General features: G+C 36.4%; 1 protein-coding gene across 3 annotated transcripts in view; it reads left to right on the top strand.

The window, feature by feature from the left end:
- foxk2b (forkhead box K2b) overlaps positions 1 to 21605 on the top strand; it is a 46864-nt gene extending 25259 nt beyond the window's left edge. For all 3 annotated transcript variants that reach the window (XM_048200923.1, XM_048200916.1, XM_048200932.1), the window contains 8 exons: positions 11859 to 12050; positions 13954 to 14098; positions 14471 to 14617; positions 15152 to 15345; positions 15986 to 16188; positions 17634 to 17867; positions 17953 to 18165; positions 19809 to 21605. In XM_048200923.1, coding sequence (XP_048056880.1) covers positions 11859 to 12050; positions 13954 to 14098; positions 14471 to 14617; positions 15152 to 15345; positions 15986 to 16188; positions 17634 to 17867; positions 17953 to 18165; positions 19809 to 20011 — 1531 coding nt within the window. In that variant the 3' untranslated portion in view covers positions 20012 to 21605. The remainder of the gene's footprint in view (positions 1 to 11858; positions 12051 to 13953; positions 14099 to 14470; positions 14618 to 15151; positions 15346 to 15985; positions 16189 to 17633; positions 17868 to 17952; positions 18166 to 19808) is intronic.
- The last annotated feature ends 1046 nt before the right edge of the window (positions 21606 to 22651 follow it).

Here is a 22651-nt window from a genome sequence, read left to right as displayed (position 1 = left end):
ACCATAAGCATGTGCAGCAGCATTTTTGAGCATCATAGGCGTTTGCAGCAGCATTTTTGGGCACCATAAGTATGTGCAGCAGCATTTTTCAGCATCATAGGCATTTGCCGCAGCATTTTTTGGGCATCATAGGAATTTACAGCAGCATTTTTGAGCATCATTGGCATTTGCCACAAATTTTTTATGAATCATAGGCATTTTCAACAGAATTTTTGGGCATCATAGGCATTCGCAGCAGCATTCTTGGGCATCATAGGCAATGCTGTCTACGTAGGCTCACTAGGTTTTCAAACACCACTTCTAATTTATATGCATATTCAGACATATGCATGCAAATATTGCCTGTCAGAAATGTGCATGCACAAAAAAAGTGTGTCATGGAAGAATAAGTGTTGTTTTGTCTCAGTTGGAGTGTAAACACTCATGAGGTGAGATGTGTTAACTAGGGGTTTATATCCTGACTATATGCATCATATTCTCTTTATTGTTGTGATTTATGTAGCTTTTTTTGGTGCATATCAGAAAAGCACCATCTGTCAGTTAGGTAGGTTTGCTGTCAACTGTTTGCATTTTCTTATTTGTTTGTCTTGAGAAGATGTTGGCCATCTGGTTGTGTTGACATTATCCTGAAGTCGAACTTTGGATTTTGCATTATCTGTTCTGAACGTCTGATTTGTATTCAGTCTCACCTTACAGATGGCCAGCGTATTTCTGAATCATTTTGCACTGTAGATTTGAGTTGTTTTTTGGTTTTGTTTTTTTTGCACAACATCAATCACAGCGTCAAACACGACTGTAGTTCACACTTATGCCTTTGCTTTTTTTAACACATGACCCACATATCTCAATATCACAACAAATCTGTTGCACCCTACAATGCCAGCCTTAAAAGCTATTTTATGCACAGCCATTTTCAGCCCGTCTCATATCAGCAAACCTTTCTGTGGAATTTTACACAGATTTAAAAATGCATATCGCCTGTAGATCATCTTGATATGTGGTGTCACATTAAGAGTGCAGTAAGGAAGTGAGCTGATATAGTTTGACTGATTAACACTTTCTAAATATGGAAGCATCCATGTTTGTTAGAGTTATAAAGAGACTCTCTGATGTTTTTGTGCTGACAGACTTGAAGTGGCTTCAGAAAATGTAAATAAGGCTTTTTATAGCTAATATTCTCTTTAAAGCTAGGGTGCTATGACATCATCTTTCCATAAATTTTCAATCAATTGAATAAATAAAACTTTAACACTTTAATAATTTATTAAAATGTTAATAATTGTGTCCTATGAAATGTTTTTGTGTGTGTTGTCTATTTTAATTTTTCTGAATTCTGAGTTTTTGATTTAATAAAAATGTATTATCAAAACCGGTGGTAATCAAATGAATGCATACATTTTTAACAGTTTAATCTTTTAAAATGTAGGCTAATCAAATTAAATTGGAACAATTCCTTTAATTTTTTGGCAAACAAAGTATTGTGCAGCAGAGGTTTACTGGTAAAATGTAAACGTACAAAAATTGTGATAAAACATCTTTTAAGGAATAATTAACCGTATTAGTGTTATTATTAGTACATTCTACTGTGCGATAGTAATATATTTCTGTCATAATGTACTCAAGTTAAACCTTTTAAAACTTTTTTTTTTTGGCAGGCTATAGTGAAAAGCTTTGAGTTTCAGTCTGTATTTGTTAGAGATGCACCGATACTAAATTTCTTTGCAGATACCGATAACCGATTATTCAGAATGACTTTTGCCGATACAGATAGTTTGATTTTTCTTGAGGGGAAAAAAATCTAGTAATGGCTAACTTACAGGTGACTGCACTGAAATGGTTTACAGCACGAGCTGTTTATCAATATTCTTAACCAGCAGTTTTGTGTGTCTGAAGTTGTTAGCATGCCATACGTGCTGGATGTTGTGCTAATTAGACTGCCACTTCTCTAAAGATTAGAACAGAGCCACGTCAACATACTTTAATTATCAAGAAATCAATCGGTCCCTCCCGCTGAGACGTGCAGAACGTCCAGATGGTTTGTATGGACTATAATGGATGGCATGTTTGAGGTAGAGACGCTTTGAGTTACAATATTGATCAAGAAGCTAAAGAGCATTTAATTAGTGGAGATTCACTTCTATTGGCTCTCTGTCAGCATAAAGAGCTGCTGACGTTTCCACAGATGTCATGACTAGGCCTAGACAGAAACTATGCACTCTTAAGCCCTATTCGGACGGGATTAGTTTTACATGGGGGTAAAGTAATTATTACCAGAGCTTCTCAGTGATTTTAGTCCCGTCCGAATGTGCCATCTCATTAATCATTACGGAGAATATCAGCAAAGATTACGGCGACTTTTACCTTCTGTAAAAAGGTCCAGAAAAATTACCTCAGGTGATACTAATCCCGTTCGAATAGACCCGCTGTAAATATGTACGGTAAAATCCCGTCATTTCCTGTTTAAATGTAGTTTTCTGCGCATTTTTCAAGCATGGAAGCACTTAAAGAAACATTCATTTGTGTTGTAGGTGGTGGGACAAATCTGTGGCAAACCAAATATTTTCTACATACCATTCAGAGCAAAAAGATCTAAGCAATTGTCAGAGGCACAAAACTAATTTTATCTTTAGTGCCTATTTCCATCATAAATCAATCAGAATTGAATTAATAAAACGGACCTAACTGTTATTTATAGTTTATATATTTAGATTATATGTGTTTGCGCACATGGTATCAGGAAGCAACGTATACCCACATGACGACAGGGAGGTGACGGCGGTGCGTAAATCGAGTTACCCTTCCCAACTTCTGCTAGTTTTACTGAGATGTCTTGTCCCGTGCGAATTGGCCAATTAATATTACAGACGTCCTGAGGTAAAATTACTTTACTCCACCTCCCCATGTAAAACTAATCCCGTCCGAATAGGGCTTTTCAGCTTTTTCTTTATTGTTTGGAAAAATCTGTGTAATTGATCTTCACTACCATTTATAAAGCTTGGAAGAGCAAGGATATTTTTAAATATATCTCCAGTTGTGTTTGTCTGAAAGAAGATATTCACCTAGGATGGCTTGAGGGGGAGTAAATCATGGGATAATTTTCATCCCTTTAATGCCACGGTCAAAAACTGATGCGTATGTCCATCAGTGTAGGTGGTTCTTTTTTAGAGTGTGTCTGATTTATTGTCATGGTTTTATGTGCAGCAGCCGTGAGGTGTCAGGTGAGGAGAAGCTCTTTGGTTTGGGATGTCATAAAAGATTATGCTAAACAAATGCTCCTCCTGTTGGGGTCGGTTGAACCTAGAGAAACTCAAACAGTGACCCCCACTGACCTTCTGGAAAGAAACAAAAATGTGAGGGAGTTTACACTGTGAGTCCATTGATTGAAGTGAAGATGTTTGAGCTGCACGGTTCTGAATAAATTGAGAATCACAATTTTTTTTGTTTGTTTGAAACAGAGATCACAATTCTCCCACGATTCTGATCAGACAACTTAAAATAACATGAAATTTACTAGAGGTTCTGAAAAAATGTTATTGCTGCAATGATTCAATGACTCATTCATAAATTCTTCACTTGTTTCATTACTGGATGAATCTGTGTTTTTTTTTTTTTTTTTTTTTAAATGAATCTCTTGAATGAATGATTCAATGAAAAACACATTTTTTTAACAGTCACTTGTCTCCACCTACTGGTGTAATGTTGTAATCAATATAATCATTATTTGAAGCGCCATGTTGCTTTCTAAAAGTGATTTACTCTATTGATAGTTTCCATAGACATCAGTGTTTATATCCAAAGTATAAACTTTTATCCCAGTACTTCTGTGAAAAATATGAATATTTGTAAGAGAGAAATAATGATACTGCGTGGTTAAAAAGACTTTGAATCTGTTTCATACCTATACATGACAACGGCTCTCTCTGGCTCAGCGGCAGCGCGAACACAGTTTTAAATGTTCCAGTGTGATTTTGTTAAAGGTTTAATAGACAAATCCAAGTGAATCCTTGTCATTTAGGAATACGATTTAATTAACTTAAATATTTAATTTATTAACTTAAATAAGATATAATTAAGTTATTAACTTAATAACTTAAGGTTTAATTGGCTTAATTAACAGCTGGAATAGCCTATTTTATTAAAGTGCAACAATAACAGTACATAACTATTTATCTACCTCTATACATTTTTACTTGACACATTTTAAGATTAGAATTTTTTTTTTTTAATTTTTTTTTATTTATTCGTCATTTTATATTTTAGTCATGGCGTCATAGTTTCTGTAGTCCCAGTCTTTCCCTCTGTGTCTACATCTTGGTTTACCGTCATGGCTCTAGACCACTGGAGAAGTGAGTCAAGATTTAATATCTGTTATAAAATAGTGTAGTGACTATTTTCCTGTTGTAAGACAGTGAGTCACGGGGAATGGGATTGTTTCTGTCTGGAAAACATTAGGGTTTGCTGCTTCGGGCCGCCTTTGAGCAAACACACCCCAGCTGATGACGTGATCTAGTTTTAGACTGAACTAACTCAGTTCTTCTTCTGTTCTGTAGCAGTTACACTCATGAAACTTAAAGGATAGTTCACCCAAAAATGAAAATTATCCCATGATTTACTCACCCTCAAGCCATCCTAGGTGTATATGACTATCTTCTTTCAGACGAACACAATCAGAGATATATTGAAAAACATCCTGGGTCCTCCAAGCTTTATAATGGTGGGGGTGGGGGTGGTGGGCCCAAAAAAAGCCCAAAACCATACCATGAAGCCCAAAAAAATTCATCCATCCATCATAAAAATAATCCATACAGCTCCAGGGGGTGAATAAAGGCCTTCTGAGGTGAAGTGATGGGTTTTTGTAAGAAAAATATCATTTTATATTTATATTTTCATTTTGGTTGCTTCAAGGGATAGTTCACCCAAAAATGATCATTTACTGACTCTCAAGTTGTACCAAATATGACTTCCATAGTATGGAGAAAAAAATACAATGGAAGTCGATGATGCCCATCGACTGGTTTTTCAAAATATCTTTGTGTTCAGCAGATGAAAGAAACTCATACAGGTTTTGAACAACTTGAGGGTCAATAAATGATGACAAAATGTTAATTTTTGGGTGAAGTATCCCTTTAACGTGAATGTCACGCCACAAAGACTTCTGAAGTTACGACAGTAAAAGAAAATGAAACATCTGAACTGTTAACGTTGTGAGGCATGCAACAGTCATTGATCCTTTCATCAGTTGAAGTTTGTATCGTTTAACATCAGATGCATTTAAACAATACATCATGTTGCAGTTGTATTTAATTTACTTTATTGCAATTTCACATTGAAACACGCATTTTCTGTGAAACTGCTTTGAAACTAAATTAATTGAATTGAAAATGATCCAGTACGTTTATAATGTGGGCATGTGGGAAGTAGACAGACAGGATAGATGGCGTTGCGCCAACTGTGTTTTAGTTTTGCTAAACCCAGTTTGTAAAGAGTGTAAGTTTTGGCATGATTCCTGTGCTTTCAGTGTTGAGTGGTGCAGACTAATACTCCCACCATAGTCAAATACCTTCAGTGTCATTCGTTGAGGCCAACACTTGCTATTGTACCATGGTAAAAGCTGGACAATTTTGGTGCTAAAATCTAATGAGGGAAAAACTGTCTCAACTTAAGTGCTTAAATCACACTTTTGCTTTTCAGACATGTTTTTTTTTTTTTATGTTAACAAGAAAAACAAGGCAATGTATGGGGTATTTTAGCAAACCATGCTTCCTGTGTGAGATCTGTAGTGTATTTTTGTACAATCTTTGTGTGTTGTGACGTTTTGTGGGAGAGATGCAAGGAGATATGCAGGAACAAGTCTGTTCGGAACACACACACACACACCACCCACAGGGAGGAATGTGAGGGGTTGAGATCCCAACATTCCTGTTTTAAAGAGCCCCTCGTTGTTGCCATGTAATTGTGCTTAAAATGGCTGCTTGGAGCAGAAACAAAGTTAAGAATTCACCCTGAATACTCTAATTAAAATTTGCATTGCAAAACGATTGTTAGAGAGCCCACAAAAGAAACTGGCAAAGATTAATGAATGTTTATTGAAAGAGTCAAGATTCTACATGAGAGTGGTTATTTTCTTCTCTGAAGTATACTTTAGTTGTTCATGAACATTTTCCATGTTCTTTTTTTTTTTTTTTTACTAGTGTACCTCTAAGTCTTGTTTGTAATATAGTTCATATTTTAAACCAAATTATGTAATAGTGTAGGCCTAAGTTTTAGTTTTTAGTAGTTTTAGTCATTTTTATTTGTTTTTTCTTTTTAAATATTGCCATTTAGGTTTAATTTATTTTAGTTGTTCAGTTTGTTTTTATTTATTTTTTAATTTTAGTGCTTTAATTCTAAAATAAATCTAATATTTATATCTTTATTTTACTTTATTTCAGTTAAGAAAAATGTTTTTAATAGTTTTAGTTTTACTGCCATTGGTGATTACTGGGTGTTTATGCACATGTTGTTGGTCATTTAAGCTAATTAACATGTTTGTGATGTCTTAATCATGAATATTTCTACATTAGTTGTTTTTGTGTTTTAGTTTCAGTAAATTTTGTGGTTGGACAAAATTTCTGTCATGTAGAACATCAAACTCTTGTTTGAAGAGAAAGAATTCTGTTTTCAACAACATGAGCTCAAGGAATTGGACTCATTACTGCAGAAATGTCCAGCAGATGTTGTTGATAAAGCGTCACAGGCACACGCTGCTCATTCATGACTGGTGCGGATCTGAATGGACAGTCACTTCTGTCATCACACCGCCGACATCTTTTACTGTAGCAGAAACCATAAGGACCACAGTTTATCTGTCAGATCATGTGGTGTTCTTATTGTTTGTCCTGTTGGAATTGGAAAATGTTTCTTTTTTTTAAGTTATTTATTGTAGTTTGTGCCACATTTTACTTCTTCAGACTCTAATGAAGAGCAGATTTGCCCCCTACAGAGATTGCAGGTTTGGTAACTTTACAATAATGTTTCATTAGTCAACACGAACAATGAACAATACTTCTACAGAATTTATTAATGTTAAAGGGGACCTATTATGCCCCTTTTCACAAGATGTAATGGAAGTCTCTGGTGTCTGTGAAGTTTCAGCTCAAAATACCCCACAGATCATTTATTATAGCTTGTCAAATTTGCCTCTATTTGGGTGTGAGCAAAAACACGCTGTTTTTGTGTGTGTCCCTTTAAATGCAAATGAGCTGCTGCTCCCGGCCCCCTTTCCAGAAGAGCGCAGAGCTTTAACAGCTTGTGCTTCGGTTGCTCAACAACAACAAAGCTGGGGAATCTCACGCAGCCAAAATGAGGATTGTCAGTAACGCTGTTCAGCCTTACATTGTTCAAACCGGAGTCGACACTGATGGAGAGACTCAGGAAGAAAAAAGAAAAAGAGAAAATATGCCCAATTAGATGAGGATTTGTTTAATTTGACAAGCAAAATGTTAGTTCATTGTTTTGTTGCTTTTTTTTTTTTTTTTCCAAATTAAATTGTCAATGGCAGAATGGAAGTATTGTTGGTGCTGTGTTTTAACGAATGAAAGCTAAAAATAATACATAAAAACGGAACAAAACTAGTCAACAAAGATACAAACAAAATAAAAACTTTTATAAACAATTAACGTTTAAAATTTCACTGAAATAGAAGATCAAAATGCATGAAATTCAAATAAAATATCAGATAGATGGCACAAGCATCAGGGCCCAGTTGTTCAAAAGTATGGATCGGATATCGGATTGGATTAAATCTTGAAAATTGTATGTTCACCTGGAGAAAAAAAAGTCTGAAATCAGATTGGAACACAAAATCCAATCTTGGTTTTGATCTGGATCAAATTACCAGTTTATGTTGTTCAAAGCTTTTTTGTAAGATTGGGATCCAAAAAATCAGGATCATACTGATCCTAGAAGAAGGGTGGATTCATGCACAAAAAAAAAATAAATAAATAATAATAATAATAATAAAACTTTGAAACTAGTACAAAAATACAACATTTTTATCATGTAATATACATATACTTTTTATTTTTTTTTATTTTGCCCTTGATTAGTTTAACTGTTAAAGTAATAAATTAGAAGTAAACCATTAGACAATCTATTAAGCCTTTTGGTAACCTACAGTAAAGTAAAAAAGAGATTAGCAAAATAAAATAATCCTCAAACAGCTGTAAATATAAAAAATATATACATTTAATTTAACATGTTTTTCTATCACAGTTTGTAAACTACATTGGAACAGTAATAAGAGATGAACCAGTCAAAAGCTCTTTGCGAGCGAACGCAAAGTTTCTCGGGTGAACGCTATGCGAAACCTTTCTGAGAGAACACAAAAGGATTGAAAACATTTTTTTTCCCCCCATCTCTTATTCTTTCCATCACCATGTCTCTTTAGGGGCTCCGTAAGAGCAATAGTAATCCAGATTTGGTAATCTGAGAGAATGTGTATCTGGATCAGGGTGATCCAATCCAGCTTTGAAAAACTGACACCAAAAGTAGGATGGATTACCGTATCCTGGATAGCAAAACATGGGATTTCCGAATCCAGATCATTCTGATCCAGATTTAACTTTTTGGACAACTGGCCCAAGAGTTTATTAGTTGAGTCCTAATGTTAGTGGTAAATTAACTTAGGACCGTGTTTATTCCAGACACGTACGAATGCCCTCTCTGTTTCTGAATGAAAGCAGGATTGAATCCTCCTTTTATTTGTTAGTGAATAAGCACGGTAGTCTTCCGCTGCATTCTGGGATAATTGAAGATGCTGGGTGTGATTGGTGTGCGTGTGTGCCAGGTCTGCAGGGGCCTGGCGCAAAGTTCAGTACAAGGCTTGGCACAAAACCTCATCACCCAGTGCCAACCATATGGACCATGACGCTGAAATGGAGAGACTGGCCCTTGTCCACCACAGAGGAAAATCTCTCCATCAGACATAGTGCACTGTTTCTGAACTCTTCCAAGGGGGCTCTTTTGTTTAATCATTTTGGAAGTTTTTTTGTGATTTAATACATTTTATTTATTATTCATTTAACATGGTAAGAACGTGAGTTAGCGATTGAATGAAAACTAAGTAAATAAAAGCACCCGATTTAGACAAGAAGCATCTGTTTCATTGGCATGCAAACTGTTGATTGGTTGTTTTGTTGCTTTTTCTGATAAAATGTTGTTTTTTCTTCGTCGTTGGCAGAATGGGACTATTGTTGGTGCTGTGTTGTAAGAAAATAAAACTAAAATGCATACATAAAAACTAGGGCTGCACGATTAATCGGACGATTAGAAAAAAAACATTGAAATCGCACTTAAACGATTTGGCTTAGTGCGATTTATAAAATCACAAAGCAGCAATTAATTTTTTTATGCACAGCTTGTCAATGAACTATGGCTCCAAATGCTAATCCATCTGAAAGCACTGAGAGTTTGAATCGTTTATAATGTGTCTGAAAAAACTTGCATCAAACATCTTTCCAGACATGAGAAGCATTTATTAACATCTTGTCCAACAAAAGACAACATTTAATAACATGTTTTACTCCAAACTCACTTCATAACAACAGTTAAGCATCCTTCTGTGAGATGATGTGGCTTCTTACACTCTTCAATCTTCTATTTATTCAGCTACAGCGATAGTATGGGATTTCCTGGAATGACACGTGTTCTACTTCGGCAGCAAGGCATATTTGCAGTTTCTGCACAAGAGCGCCCTCTGGCTTTCAGATAAAGAAACATTTACTACTGATCACAGAGCTGTACAGCTCTGACAAGCTGCGCATAAAATAATCGCAGCTTTTGCCAAATCACGTGCGATAAAACTGCGATAAATCGTGCAGCCCTAATAAAAACTAAACTAAAATAGCCTGTCCAAACATACAAACATAACGTTATGAACAATTACAATTAAAGCTGAAACTGGAAATTAAAATGAATGTATTAAAATGTATAAGAATAGCTTGGTGATGACTTAATTGGTTCAACTAAGGATAAATTCCCACAATTGATTGTTGTTTCAATTAACGATCAATTAATCAATTAGTCGTTAACCACTTAAATCTGAAGGGGGGTCGCCAAGTTATCATGTTACTTAACCACTTGCTAAAATATCACAAAATGTTTCGTTTTAAAGCTTAGAAGCTTGGCTTTACAGTGAATATGGGGAATATGACCATCACTTAACATGTGTTTTTAAATTAGCTGACATATTAGAAGTGCTCTATTTTCATAGTGTGAAAGTATAACTGCTTTATATGAAAATGATCTGTAAAATCCTTGTACATAACAAATCTCATATATCATTGAAAAGCTCTCAGCTAGTAGAATACAACAAGCATAACTGTTTCAGTTAGAGACCAAACACACATCTTTATTTAGAGCAGGTGGTCTCGAACAAGCCCAAACAAACACAACATAAGACAATGCGTAGATCACCGAGTGACATTGACATGCTGCTTGGCTAAAGCTATAGGACCTCCGGGATCCAATTGCGACATGGTGATCATGACACAGTGTTTTTCAACATCATTTGAAAGTTTAACCAATGGAAACTGGATCTCGGGTATAGTGCATAGGGACGATGTGTCGAGACTAATCAGACACCGTTTTACAGCTGGAGTGTGTTTGGATTGGATTGATTGCTCAGGTTGACAGGTCTTGATTTACTGTGCACCACAGAATAGGAGCCACAGCTGACATAGTGCTGGAAGATCATCAATCATCAACCAGCATATCATTACTTATTTAGTTTATACTTTTATTGTAGCATACACAAGTAAGTAGTTCTTATGTTCATTAAAATCACCCTTGGACCCTTGGTTAATTATGTTTATGCCTACCTAATCCATTGCATGGCTTGAAGACATTAATACATTTAGTGTACATAACTACACTGCTCTTGTGTCTGCTGCACGTGTTTTATTATCGATCGTTGAATAATCATTAGCATCCCTAGGTTCAACCTGGCAGATTCAATGAATTGATTCATAGCATTTGATTTAACAATTAATAGCATCCATATTTCTTAAATGTATGCAAATATTGCTGTTTAATATTGCTGTTTATTGGAGCATATAAGTGAATATATGGTGCATATTTTTTGCAGCATTCATTTTGGAGAATTAATTCTATTAATGTTATTATTTATTGAACATGGTGTTGTTTTTATTGTAATGCTGCACTTTTTGCTATAAAAAAACATGCATCATGATTAGCAAAGCTAAAATAACTGGTTTCTGTGTGAGCCGTGTGTGAGCCGTGCTGTCATGTTTTCGTGGATGAGGTGACTTGTTTACTCCTGGGGCTGTTAGTGTTAAGACTGAATATTAGTTCATCAAGGGACGGTTAATTTTAGCACCGCTTGGAGGTCTACTTATACTCCTGAGCTTTATTACCACAGTCATCTTGGTCATAAGAAAACTTGTGTTTGAAGCACATTGAGGGTGTTTACATGAGTTTAATAATCTTACACTGGTTACACCTATTAAACTGACTGCACAATAAACAAACACCTTGAACTGTGCTCTTTTATCAAGCAAGGATGGACACGCCTACAGTTTTGCTTGTTTCTGTGGTTTCGTTTTGCATGTAAACAACTTTAACGTCTATACAGCAGCTTATCCTTTGGAACTCATTTATGAAACATGAGCAGTTTTTCTGCGTTGATTGTTTATGTTAAACACCATCTTTTCCACCACACACACTCCACCCTTGTGTTTTGGAAGCGTGAATCGTTGTTTTTGGCTGCAGATCACGTTCCTGGTTTCATGTTGATGCTTGTTCGATCCATAACTATTACATCTCTTTAGTTGCAAATTGTCTTTGTCTCTCCTTCTCAGGTGCACATTTCGGTTCCCCAGTACGAACATCAAAATCACGTTCACGGCACTGGCGAGCGTCAAGCGTGAGAAGAGGGAACCGGAGTCTCCGGTGAAAGCTGTTCAGCCACAGATCTCCCCTTTAACCATCAACATTCCCGATAACATCGCTCACCTCATGAGCCCCTTGCCCTCGCCCACCGGCACCATCAGGTACAAACACACACAGGTCGAAAGGCTGAGCGATTTTTGTTAAATATTCACAATAACTAGATAGCTAGATCTGTATAATCTATAGTCTCAAATATACTTTATAATCAAACTATAATAATAATAATACTTTTTTTTTTATTTAGCGCCTTACCAACACCTAAGGTCACTTTACAAAGACAGGTTTAAGGGGCAGAACCATCAACATCAAAGCATAATACACATAGCAAGGGCTGAAAGTATTATACAGAGGTCACTTACAAAGTTAGGTTAGAGATACTTTTTTTTTTTTTTTTTTTTAAGAGGGATTCGAACAAATAACACATCCCTAACAGGGTAAAATTTACAGACTGAGGTGGGAAAAAGCTGTCTTTGCCACTTTACCAATGTGATCATTAAATGAAAGAGTGGAATCAATGAGAACACCAAGATTTTGAACTGTTGTAGAGGACATTATCAAGTCACCATCCAAATCTATCAGTTGACCGGATAGTTTAGATGCAACAGATTTAGAGCCAATCAGTATTGCCTCCATTTTAGCAGAGTTAAATTTAAAGGATTAGTTCACTTTCAAATAAAATTTTCTGATAATTTACTCACCCCCATGTCATCCAAGATGTTCATGTCCTCCTTTCTTCAGTCGAAAAGAAATTAAGGTTTTTGATGAAAACATTCCAGGATTATTCTCCTTTAATTAGTGACAGAATTTTCATTTTTGGGTGAACTAACCCTTTAATGTAGGAGGAGGAAACACTGAGGTGTCCTAAAATCTGAATGTCATCAGTGTAGTAACTGGCTGCAGTTAACAGGAGTTTGCATTAACTAAATAAACAATTGAGCAAGGTTGACATGCCAAAAGCTGGTCGGCAGTTTTGTTGTTTTTTTCCGATGAAATATCATCTTTGGCAGAATGGAAGTGTTGTTGTAAGAAAGAAAACTAAAATTAATACATAAAAATGAAACTAATAGAAATTGTCCGAAGATACAAACAAAAAACTAAATTAAAACTAAACTAAGTGTTCAGACTTCTAAGACTATAAGAAATGTTTTCATAGCTTGATTTAATGTCATATTCAGTGAATTGATTCAAAATAATGGATTCAAAATTTAATTTACATCACCACTCAAAATGCTCATTATTGTCACAATATTTCTTTATTTTCTTTATTTATATTTCTTAATAAGTTTATTTATTATTATATAGGTAATTATTAATTTGTATTGCTATATTGTTGCAAATTAAATATTTTAAATTTATAAATATAATTTTGTATATTAAATATATAAATATAATTTTGAGATTTATAGTGATTATTGAATGAGTATCAAAAAGCTGAGAGCAGTGTTATTTTTAGGACCATTAATATAGTATTATAGCATTTAGTAATGTTTTGAATTTTTAATAACTTTATTTTTATATTTACAATTTTGGTTACATTTTTACTTAATTTTTTTATTATTAGTTTTTGTTTGTCTATTTAGTTCTTATTTCAGTTTTAGTGAATTTAGTACTTCAGAATTTTTCAATTGCCTAAAACTTTTAAAATTATTTTAAAAAATATTAATGAAAACAAAACTTACTGACAGATGAGATGTAATTGATATAGCAGAATCATATGGAAGTTTTTCTGATCTTTGAAGATTTAAAGCGAAACAAATGCTGACGTGCTTCATTAGGGTTGAGTGTCTGTATTTTGAATTGTGGCTGCAGCTGCGTCCTTTATGGGCCACTTCTGATTTAATTGATTTAATTGAGTTTGGCTCCCACATAAATGAGGCAGTTTCCTGTTCTGCGGAGAAAATTAAGCTTCCTCCTTCCCTGCGTTCTATCCGCTTCCATTGGTCCGTTTTACAAAATGGTTTTGGAGTGTGTGGTAATGCATTTTCCCTGTCGTTTCTCCATCAGCGCTGCTAACTCGTGCCCGTCCAGTCCACGTGGTGCGGGATCGTCCGGCTACAGGCTGGGCCGAATCGTGCCTGACCTGCAGCTCATGAATGATAACTCTCAGTCCGAGAACGACAAAGAAGCGTCAGAAGGAGACAGTCCAAAGGTGCCAAACGCTTTCTGTGCTCATCTCATGATCTACATCATGCTTCTAGAGAGATCTACACTATCGGTCAAAAGTTTGGACAAATTGTGAATGCTGCGTTTATGTGTATATAAATTATATAAACAGTATTCTTATATAAAGAGTAATATTGTGGAAATATTCAAAATAACTTTTTTTCTGGTTATTATCAATGTTGGAAACAGTTGTGCTGCTTCATATTTAAATGCAGCCTCGGAGAGCAGAAAAGACTCACATTTATTCCAAACTTTTGGTACCGATTGTGTATAATACCTGGAGAAAACCGTCCATCTATTCTGAACGAATCTGAATGATCTTTAGTTCATCTTAAAGGTCAAATCTCTTTCTCTCTAGGACGACTCCAAGCCTCCGTACTCGTACGCTCAGTTGATCGTCCAGGCGATCACGATGGCGCAGGACAAGCAGTTAACACTAAACGGCATCTACACACACATCACCAAGAACTACCCGTACTACAGGACGGCAGACAAGGGCTGGCAGGTCAGTTCCACGCCGTCAGATCAACCAAAGACACCCACACAGAGAGTTATAGTGAATCATGAACAATATCTGGAAAAGTTAAAAATGCAATAAACTCAACAATCATGGAGTGCCTAAAATGCTTTAAGTAGAAAAAGGTTACTCTCCGTCCAGCTTTCTTTGTGTTTAGTATATGATTTTAGGTAATTTGCCTCCAACCAAAGCTTGAGTTTCTTGATGCAAATTGTCAGGAAAAACTGAGGTGGGAGGTGTACTAAAATAAATCTGAATGTTAAACCCATAGCGTTTGATTATTTGTCCAATTGGTAACATCTAAATAGTGAAAAGAAGAGGGCCCAAGACAGAACCTTGAGGTACACCAGAACTGATGGATATGTATTTGTATAACAAATTGTTGCTATCAAACTAGCATAAGTGTAATTTTAATTACCTCATCTGTTGACATGATCCCGTTTTAAGTAGAAAAAAAGTTACTCTCCGTCCAGCTTTCTTTGTATGTAGTATATGATTTTTACAGTCATTTCTCTATTTCAGAACTCGATTCGTCACAACCTGTCCCTGAATCGGTACTTCATCAAAGTCCCACGCTCACAGGAAGAGCCGGGCAAGGGTTCGTTCTGGAGGATAGACCCGTCATCCGAGAGCAAACTCGTGGAGCAGGCCTTCAGGAAACGCAGGCCGCGGGGCGTCCCATGCTTCAGGACCCCACTGGGACCCCTCTCATCCAGGTCAGGGTCCGAATACGAACCTTTATGACGTACGATTTTACAGAACTCGAAAATATTAGCAGTATAGTTTGAATGTCATGTATTTTTAATAATACTATAAGTTTATTTTATATAGCGCCTTTTCTACAAACTCAAGGTCGCTGTACAATATTATAACACAAATGACAGCAGACAGGAAAACAATACAAAAACATCAAAGGCATGACACATAACATCATACAATCAGAGGTCAGAGAAGATAAGTTTTAAGGTGGGTTTTGAAATCATGTATTGATGATAGGTCTTGAATGTGCTTGGGAATGGAGTTCCAGAGTGAGGGGACAGAGATGTAAAGGGATGTCTTGCATCTTTCTCACCTTTTTCACCCCTGATGTGTTTGCATCCCTGTGCTTCATATATTCTTGTAGAAACCTTTATTCATCATTCTTTGAACAGAAAGTTAAAAAAAAACAGCATTTATTTGAAATTGAAATGCCTTTACTGTCACTTTCGATCAATTAAATGTGTCCTTGCTGAATAAAAGTATAAAGTATACTTTTGTTCAAAAGTATACTTTTGAACAAAAAAATCTTACTGACCCCAAACTTTTGATGGCCAGTGTATGTGAAATGCATCCTGATGTGTTGGTCTTTGATAAAAGGAGCGCCCCAGCATCGCCCAATCACTCGGGCGTACTCTCCGCCCACTCCAGCGGCGTCCAGACTCCCGACAGCCTATCACGCGAAGGCTCACCTGTTCCCATGGAGTCGGAGCCCGTCTCTGCTCCGCCCCCTGCTGCTGCTGCTGCCGTCCAACCCAAACTAGCTGTGATTCAAGAGGCCCGTTTTACCCAGAACACCTCAGGTATTCAAACACCGATTAACAAACATTCGCTTATGTTGATCTTTTTTGCTTAGAAATTCATAATCTTTATTTTTTTTTTATTATTATTATTTTCTGACATTATAATTTTTGCTTGGCTGCAAAGCGTGAACATATCTGTGCAATCAATGTAATCGGTGTAATCAATATAATCATTATTTGAAGCTTCAAGTTACTTTCAATAGGTAATTTGCTCTATTTTGATCGCTACCGTAGACATCAGTAGCTGTGTTTCCATTATCCTTCAAATTGCGCAAATGGAAATTGCGAATTGAAAATGCACACAAAAGAAACATGCGAATCCACACAACTGCAATGGAAATGGGTTACAGGTCACCTGATGTACAATCTACAAGATGTTTAATAGTTTCTTTTTTTCATCCATATTTTCATTTTTATTCACGATCTTACAGGATAAGCAAATGGGCCTAGGCTATGCATTTATTTATATTATGAAAAAGTTGAACAAAGACTGTGCGCCACTTTTCAGTTTTCATATTGAACAGTTGTCGCGGATCGTGAGTAATATCATTGCTCCCACTGCACCCATGGTACGGCAGCAAAGTTCCTTGATTATTACACCGGAATGAGAGTATAGTTCCTAGCCATATCGGCCTATAAAATCACAACTTTTCATTTTCCGTCGGTCTTAGTACACGATATCACTACAGAAGAGTCAAATTTTAAATAGGAAAAATATCGAAACTCTTTGGTCATTTTTGAGCGAGATGCTAAAGGTCTAATCAGATTCAATGAACTATGCTAAGCTATGCTAAAAGTGGTACCGCCAGACCCGGAGAAAACGGTAAAACTCAACTGTTTAACTCTTGGGGAATTGGAAAATGAGCCTATTTTCAAAAAAACATGGATAGTTCCTTTAATGCTTGGACAACACACTTACGTCTCCTATTAAAATGAATGGCTAGTGCAGTGGCTGCGATATACTTAAACCTACTAACATCCATTGCCATGATTTTTGGAATGACTTATCATGAGAGGAAAAAAATAATAACATCAGTTACTTGAAACATTATCCGTCATTTCTCAATAGTTTTTTTTATTGACATTTAGAAAATATTGCAAAAGTTTTGCGGAAATCTGTAATGTAAACCCGAACCCGGCTAGAGTTTATATCCAAACTTTAAACTTTTTATCCCATTACTTCTGTTAAAATATGAATATTTGTAAGAAAATAATGATACTGTGTGGTTGAAAAGACTGTTTGTGAAGCTGTTTCATACCTATACATGACAACGGCTCTCAGTGTGATTTTATCAAAGGTTTAACAGACACGGGCGAATCCTTGTCATTAAGGAATAAGATCGCATGGGAGTTTGAGTCAAGATCGTGGTCTTTTAACAATAAATCATGCAGCTCTAATATAAGTTTACATAAGATCACTAAGTAGTGCATGTTTTCTCTCTCAGTGACTCCCATCACCACCCAGCCGGTTCTGATTGCGGTCCAGCGTCCATTAACGCAGACGATCAAACCCGTCACATACGCTGTGGCCACTCCCGTCACGTCCTCCACCTCTGCGCAGCCGCTGATGCAGACGGTGCACGTGGTGCATCAGATCCCTGCGGTGGCCGTCAGTACCAACCTGCAGCCCGCCATCAAAGCAGAACCGCTGGAGAACGGAGAGTACGAGGAGGTCAAAGGTGAGGAGTTGGGTCAAGGAACTTGAACTGATTTGAATTTATTCAGATAATGATTGTAACGAACATGTGTTCTATCTCTCTTTAGTGAAGGTAGAGTCAGTTCCTGGCATCGCTCACGGCACTATAGGCTCAGCCAATAGGGTCATTCAGAGCAGCACCACAGCCACGCCCCTTCAAACGGTTACCATTGTGCAACAAGCCCCATTGGGCCAGCACCAACTGCCAATCAAAACCATAACCCAAAATGGCACTCATGTAATGCCCATTGCCACGGCGATACAAAGCCAGGCTAACTCAGGTATTCCATTATTATTGATGTAATCAGAGGAATAATAATATTGATAAAAATGTGGAACCAAAAATTATTTAGACACTTTGACCTGACCGTGTTTTGCTTAAAGGATTAGTCAACTTTTAAATTAAAATTTCCTGATAATTTACCTAGATGTTCATGTCTTTCTTTCTTCAGTCAAAAAGAAATTAAGGTTTTTGATGAAAACATTCCAGGATTATTCTCCTTATAGTGGACTTCAATGGCCTCCAAACAGTTGAAGGTCAAAATTACAGTTTCAGTGCAGCTTCAAAGGGCTTTAAATGATACCAGACGAGGAATAAGGGTCTTATCTAGGGAAACCATCACTCATTTTCTAAAAATTTTTTTTAAATTATATACGTTTTAACCATAAATGCTCATGTTGGACTACCTCTCTTCTTCTTCTTCTTCTTCTTCTTCTTCTTCTTCTTCTTCTCTATTAGAATTCCAGCAGTGTAGACACTGCTAAGTGTATTACTGCCCTCCTCAGGTCAAAGTTTAAACTAATTGTTATACAATATGCTAGTGCAAGTATATATGACAATTTAGTTCAAACTTTGACCTGTGGAGGGCAGTAATACACTTAGCAGTGTCTACACTGCTGGAATTCTAATAAAAAAGAAGAGAGCTAGTTCAAGATAAGCATTTATGGTTAAAATGTATAATATTTTTATTTTTTCTTTAGAAAATGAGCGATGGTTTCTCTAGATAAGACCCTTATTCCTTGTCTGGTATCATTTAAAGCCCCTTGAAGCTGCACTGAAACTGTAATTTTGACCTTCAACCGTTTGGAGACCATTGAAGTCCACTGTAAGGAGAATAATCCTGGAATGTTTTCATCAAAAACCTTCATTTCTTTTCGACTGAAGAAAGAAGGACATGAACATCTTGGATGACATGGGGGTGAGTAAATTATCAGGAAATTTTATTTGAAAGTGAACTAATCCTTTAAGTGTAATCTGACATAATTAAGATGAATTTTTTTCTGAGAGTTTAACTCTGAGATCTTGTCATATTTTATTACCTTTTTTTTTTTAACTATAGTGAATAAACTGTAATAATGAAAATGTTCAAGGTGTCTGAATAAATTTTGGTGTGCGCGCGTGTGTGTGTGTGTGTGTGTGTGTGTGTGTGTGTGTGTGTGTGTGTGTGTGTGAGAAAGTGAACAACAACAAAAGAAATACACACATTAAAGTAAAATAAAGGTGATAATTTGACAAATTTCTACCAAGTGACAGATGAATTTGCATCAAAGTACTTTTTGACTGGGTGAAGGAAAACATTTAATGGCATTGTTCACCCAAAAATGAAAATTATCCCATGATTTACTCACCCTCAAGCCATCCTATCTTATTTCCGCCAAACGCAATCAGTTATATTAAAAATATCCTGGCTCTTCCAAGCTTTATAATGGTAGTGAAGGGGGATTTTTCAAGATTTTGAAGCCCCAAAAAAATGCATCCATCCATCATAAAAGTAATCTCTTTGTCTGAAAGAAGATAGTCATATACACCTAGGATGGCTTGAGGGTGAGTAAATCATGGGATAATTTTCATTTTTGCGTGAACTATGCCTTTAAGACTTGGGAGGGAATCTTATTTTTAATGTCTCTTTCTGTTTGTCTTCAGTGTCGAGTCCATTACACATGTTGGCCGCTCACGCCTCGGTGTCCGCCTCTCTCCCCACGAAGCGGCAGAACGGTGAAAAAGCGGGCGAGTCGCCGGAAAGCAAACGATTGAAAACTGAGGATGAAGAACAGAAAATCACCTCCAACCCGAACGGAACCGCTGCGGACACAGACTCCACCAACCAACACGGCAACCACAACTAGTTACCCATTAAACCACCACCACCACTTTCCCTCCTTCTGTTTTTCTCTTTTTTTTCCTTTTTCTTCGTTCTCTCATCACGGTTTCTCTTCCATCCAGCTGACGGTGCCAAAACTGAAGGCTTTCAGGCTGGACAACCGCTGTTAACCCTTTCAAGTGAAGCAAAAATTGATTCCAATGTCAAAAAAGAAAACCAAACGCATAAAACGCCGTCCGTTACTGTTGTAATATGTTTTTTTCCGCAGCAACCAGCTGCCTGTTTTTCCGTTTTATGACTCGAGCCTGATTGAACAAGAACTCGCACCTCGAAACACAACAGCAACTGCCATCTGGTCCATAACTGGGCATTTTATTACAGACTTTCACAGACCCTGCAGATGTTGCCCGATTGGAGGCGTTCGATTGGCTTGGATTCTGATATTTAGCGAGTCGCGGCCAAAATTGGAAGCAAAAAAATGCACTCTGTCCCGGATGTTTTGCGACGTGCGATGCCCTCCGGATGCGCAGATGTTGATCCTATCTGGACCGTCGGAACCCGAAAGATTCTAGAACCTCCGGAACCCTTGTGTTGTTCACAGTAGACTGAGAATTCCAGAACTCCCGCTTGTGGAATCTGGATCTCTGACAGCGGAACATGGGCTTCGATCCAACATTCCAAGTTTGGCATTCAGATTGTGGAGGGTGAAAAGCCAAGAGGATGTCCTGGAATGGAATTACACACCATGAACCACAAATAGGTTGTTGTTTTTTTTTTTCTTTTTTATAGTGCATACTAGGGCTGTATGTGGAGACTGTCTTCAGCCAAAGGGATCAAAATATTCCAAAACACATCAGATATTCCTAAACTTTCGGCAGCTAGCCTGACAGCATCCCCTACAATCCCCTGCAATCGTCGTAGTGGATAATATGCAGTATTTTGTCGTTCATATGTGGAGCGTAGGATCTGGGCGTGTTTTCATTTATAGAGACGTTTTAAAAAGTAATAATAACAATAACGATATATAAGCAGCAGCATACGAGCAGAAGAGGATGTGGGACGTCTGGACTGTGTCTCTTTTCTGTTCTGTGAAACTAAGTGTAGATTCTTTTCTAAGATGGAGAAAATGTATTAATGGAGTATTTCCTTCCTATGTTTTTCCTTTCTGTTTATTTTTAAATCCGACTTTGTGACACCGACATATTTTCATACTTGCACAGATGCTCGAGTGGACGTGTCATTTCCATATGTAGTTGAACTGTTTTCATCCAGCTTGCATGTAACGGACTAGACAAACATTACCTGATCTGTCGATTTAAACAATCTGGGAGAAAAAGAAGAAAGAAAAAAAAACAAGAACCTGCATTGAATCTGACCAGATCTGCACTTGATTAGTCTTTTTTTGTTTTGTTTACTTTTTTCCCTGTTTTCTTTTTGTTCCCTTTTCTTTTTAGGCTGTATTGGTGTAGGCCGATTGTGTCTGCTTAATTTGATTCTTTGTCAGGCCCATGAGTCTGACTGATTATATATGTTTCAAACAAAAGCAAAAAAAAAATATGATTGTTTGTTCTGCTTCAGTGGGTCAATGCTTTTTTTTTATAAATTAATTTAAAACCTTACACTTATGATGTTCTTGTCTTTTATTCTGTTAAATTATATACATGTGCATTTACAGTTTCTCATGTGGGAAAATTTACCAGAATATTGGTGATTTATATTGTCTGCAGAGGTGTATACAAAGCTTTTATGTTTTTAACAAAGTCTCTTATACTCTCAAGCCTGCATTTATTTGATCAAATATACAGCAAGATATTAATATTAAAATATTACAATTTGAAGTAACTGTTTTCAATTGTAATATATTTTTAAAATGTAATTAATTCCTGTGATCAAAAGCTGAATTTTCAGCATCATTACTCCAGTCTTCAGTCATATGATCCTTCAGAAATCATTCTTATATGATGATTTGATGCTCAGGAAACATTTCTGATTATTATCTATGTTGAAAACCGTTCGTATTTTTGTGGAAACATTATTGTATTCATTTTAAGCCAAGGTTTTTCTGGCTTGTCGCACCATTGGCGCCACATGATGTTGTTAAATATTCTCTAATTAATCAAACATTGATTTATACATTAATGAACTTAATGCTAATTAAGATCACTAACACTAATTCAACAACTATTTTAAATATTGAATTTTGTTCATTCTGTTGCTATTTATTTCTATCTGTGGTTTTTAAAAGCAAGACAATTTCCTGTGTGAATGTTGCATAACACGGTAATTGCAACATTAAATAAGTTTAGTTAAATGTCCCAAAATATTGGTCCTTTTCTCATTAATAAGATGATATTAATAATCAATTTTCATATTGCTGAAGACATTGAAATAAGCGAGTACTAGAAATGTGGCTGTTCCTCAGCTGACCACTGTGTGGCGCTGGTGTGTAAGCGTTCCTAGGCTGTAATGTGGCAGAACTCTCAAATGTCTTCTGATATTATGTATGAAAAGGTGCATTTCAAGTCCTGTCCTCCTACAGATGATCGTAACACCTCCTGTATTGTTAATCTGGTCTAGATTTTTTTTTAATGCACACTGCAAATAGTTTAACTTTTAACCCCTTTTCATAAGGCAAATCTCGAGAGAATACAGATCTCTTAAGTGC

Source organism: Megalobrama amblycephala, linkage group LG1 (genome assembly GCF_018812025.1).
Source record: "Megalobrama amblycephala isolate DHTTF-2021 linkage group LG1, ASM1881202v1, whole genome shotgun sequence".
Lineage (NCBI taxonomy): Eukaryota > Metazoa > Chordata > Actinopteri > Cypriniformes > Xenocyprididae > Megalobrama > Megalobrama amblycephala.
This window is presented reverse-complemented; position numbering and strand designations above follow the sequence as displayed.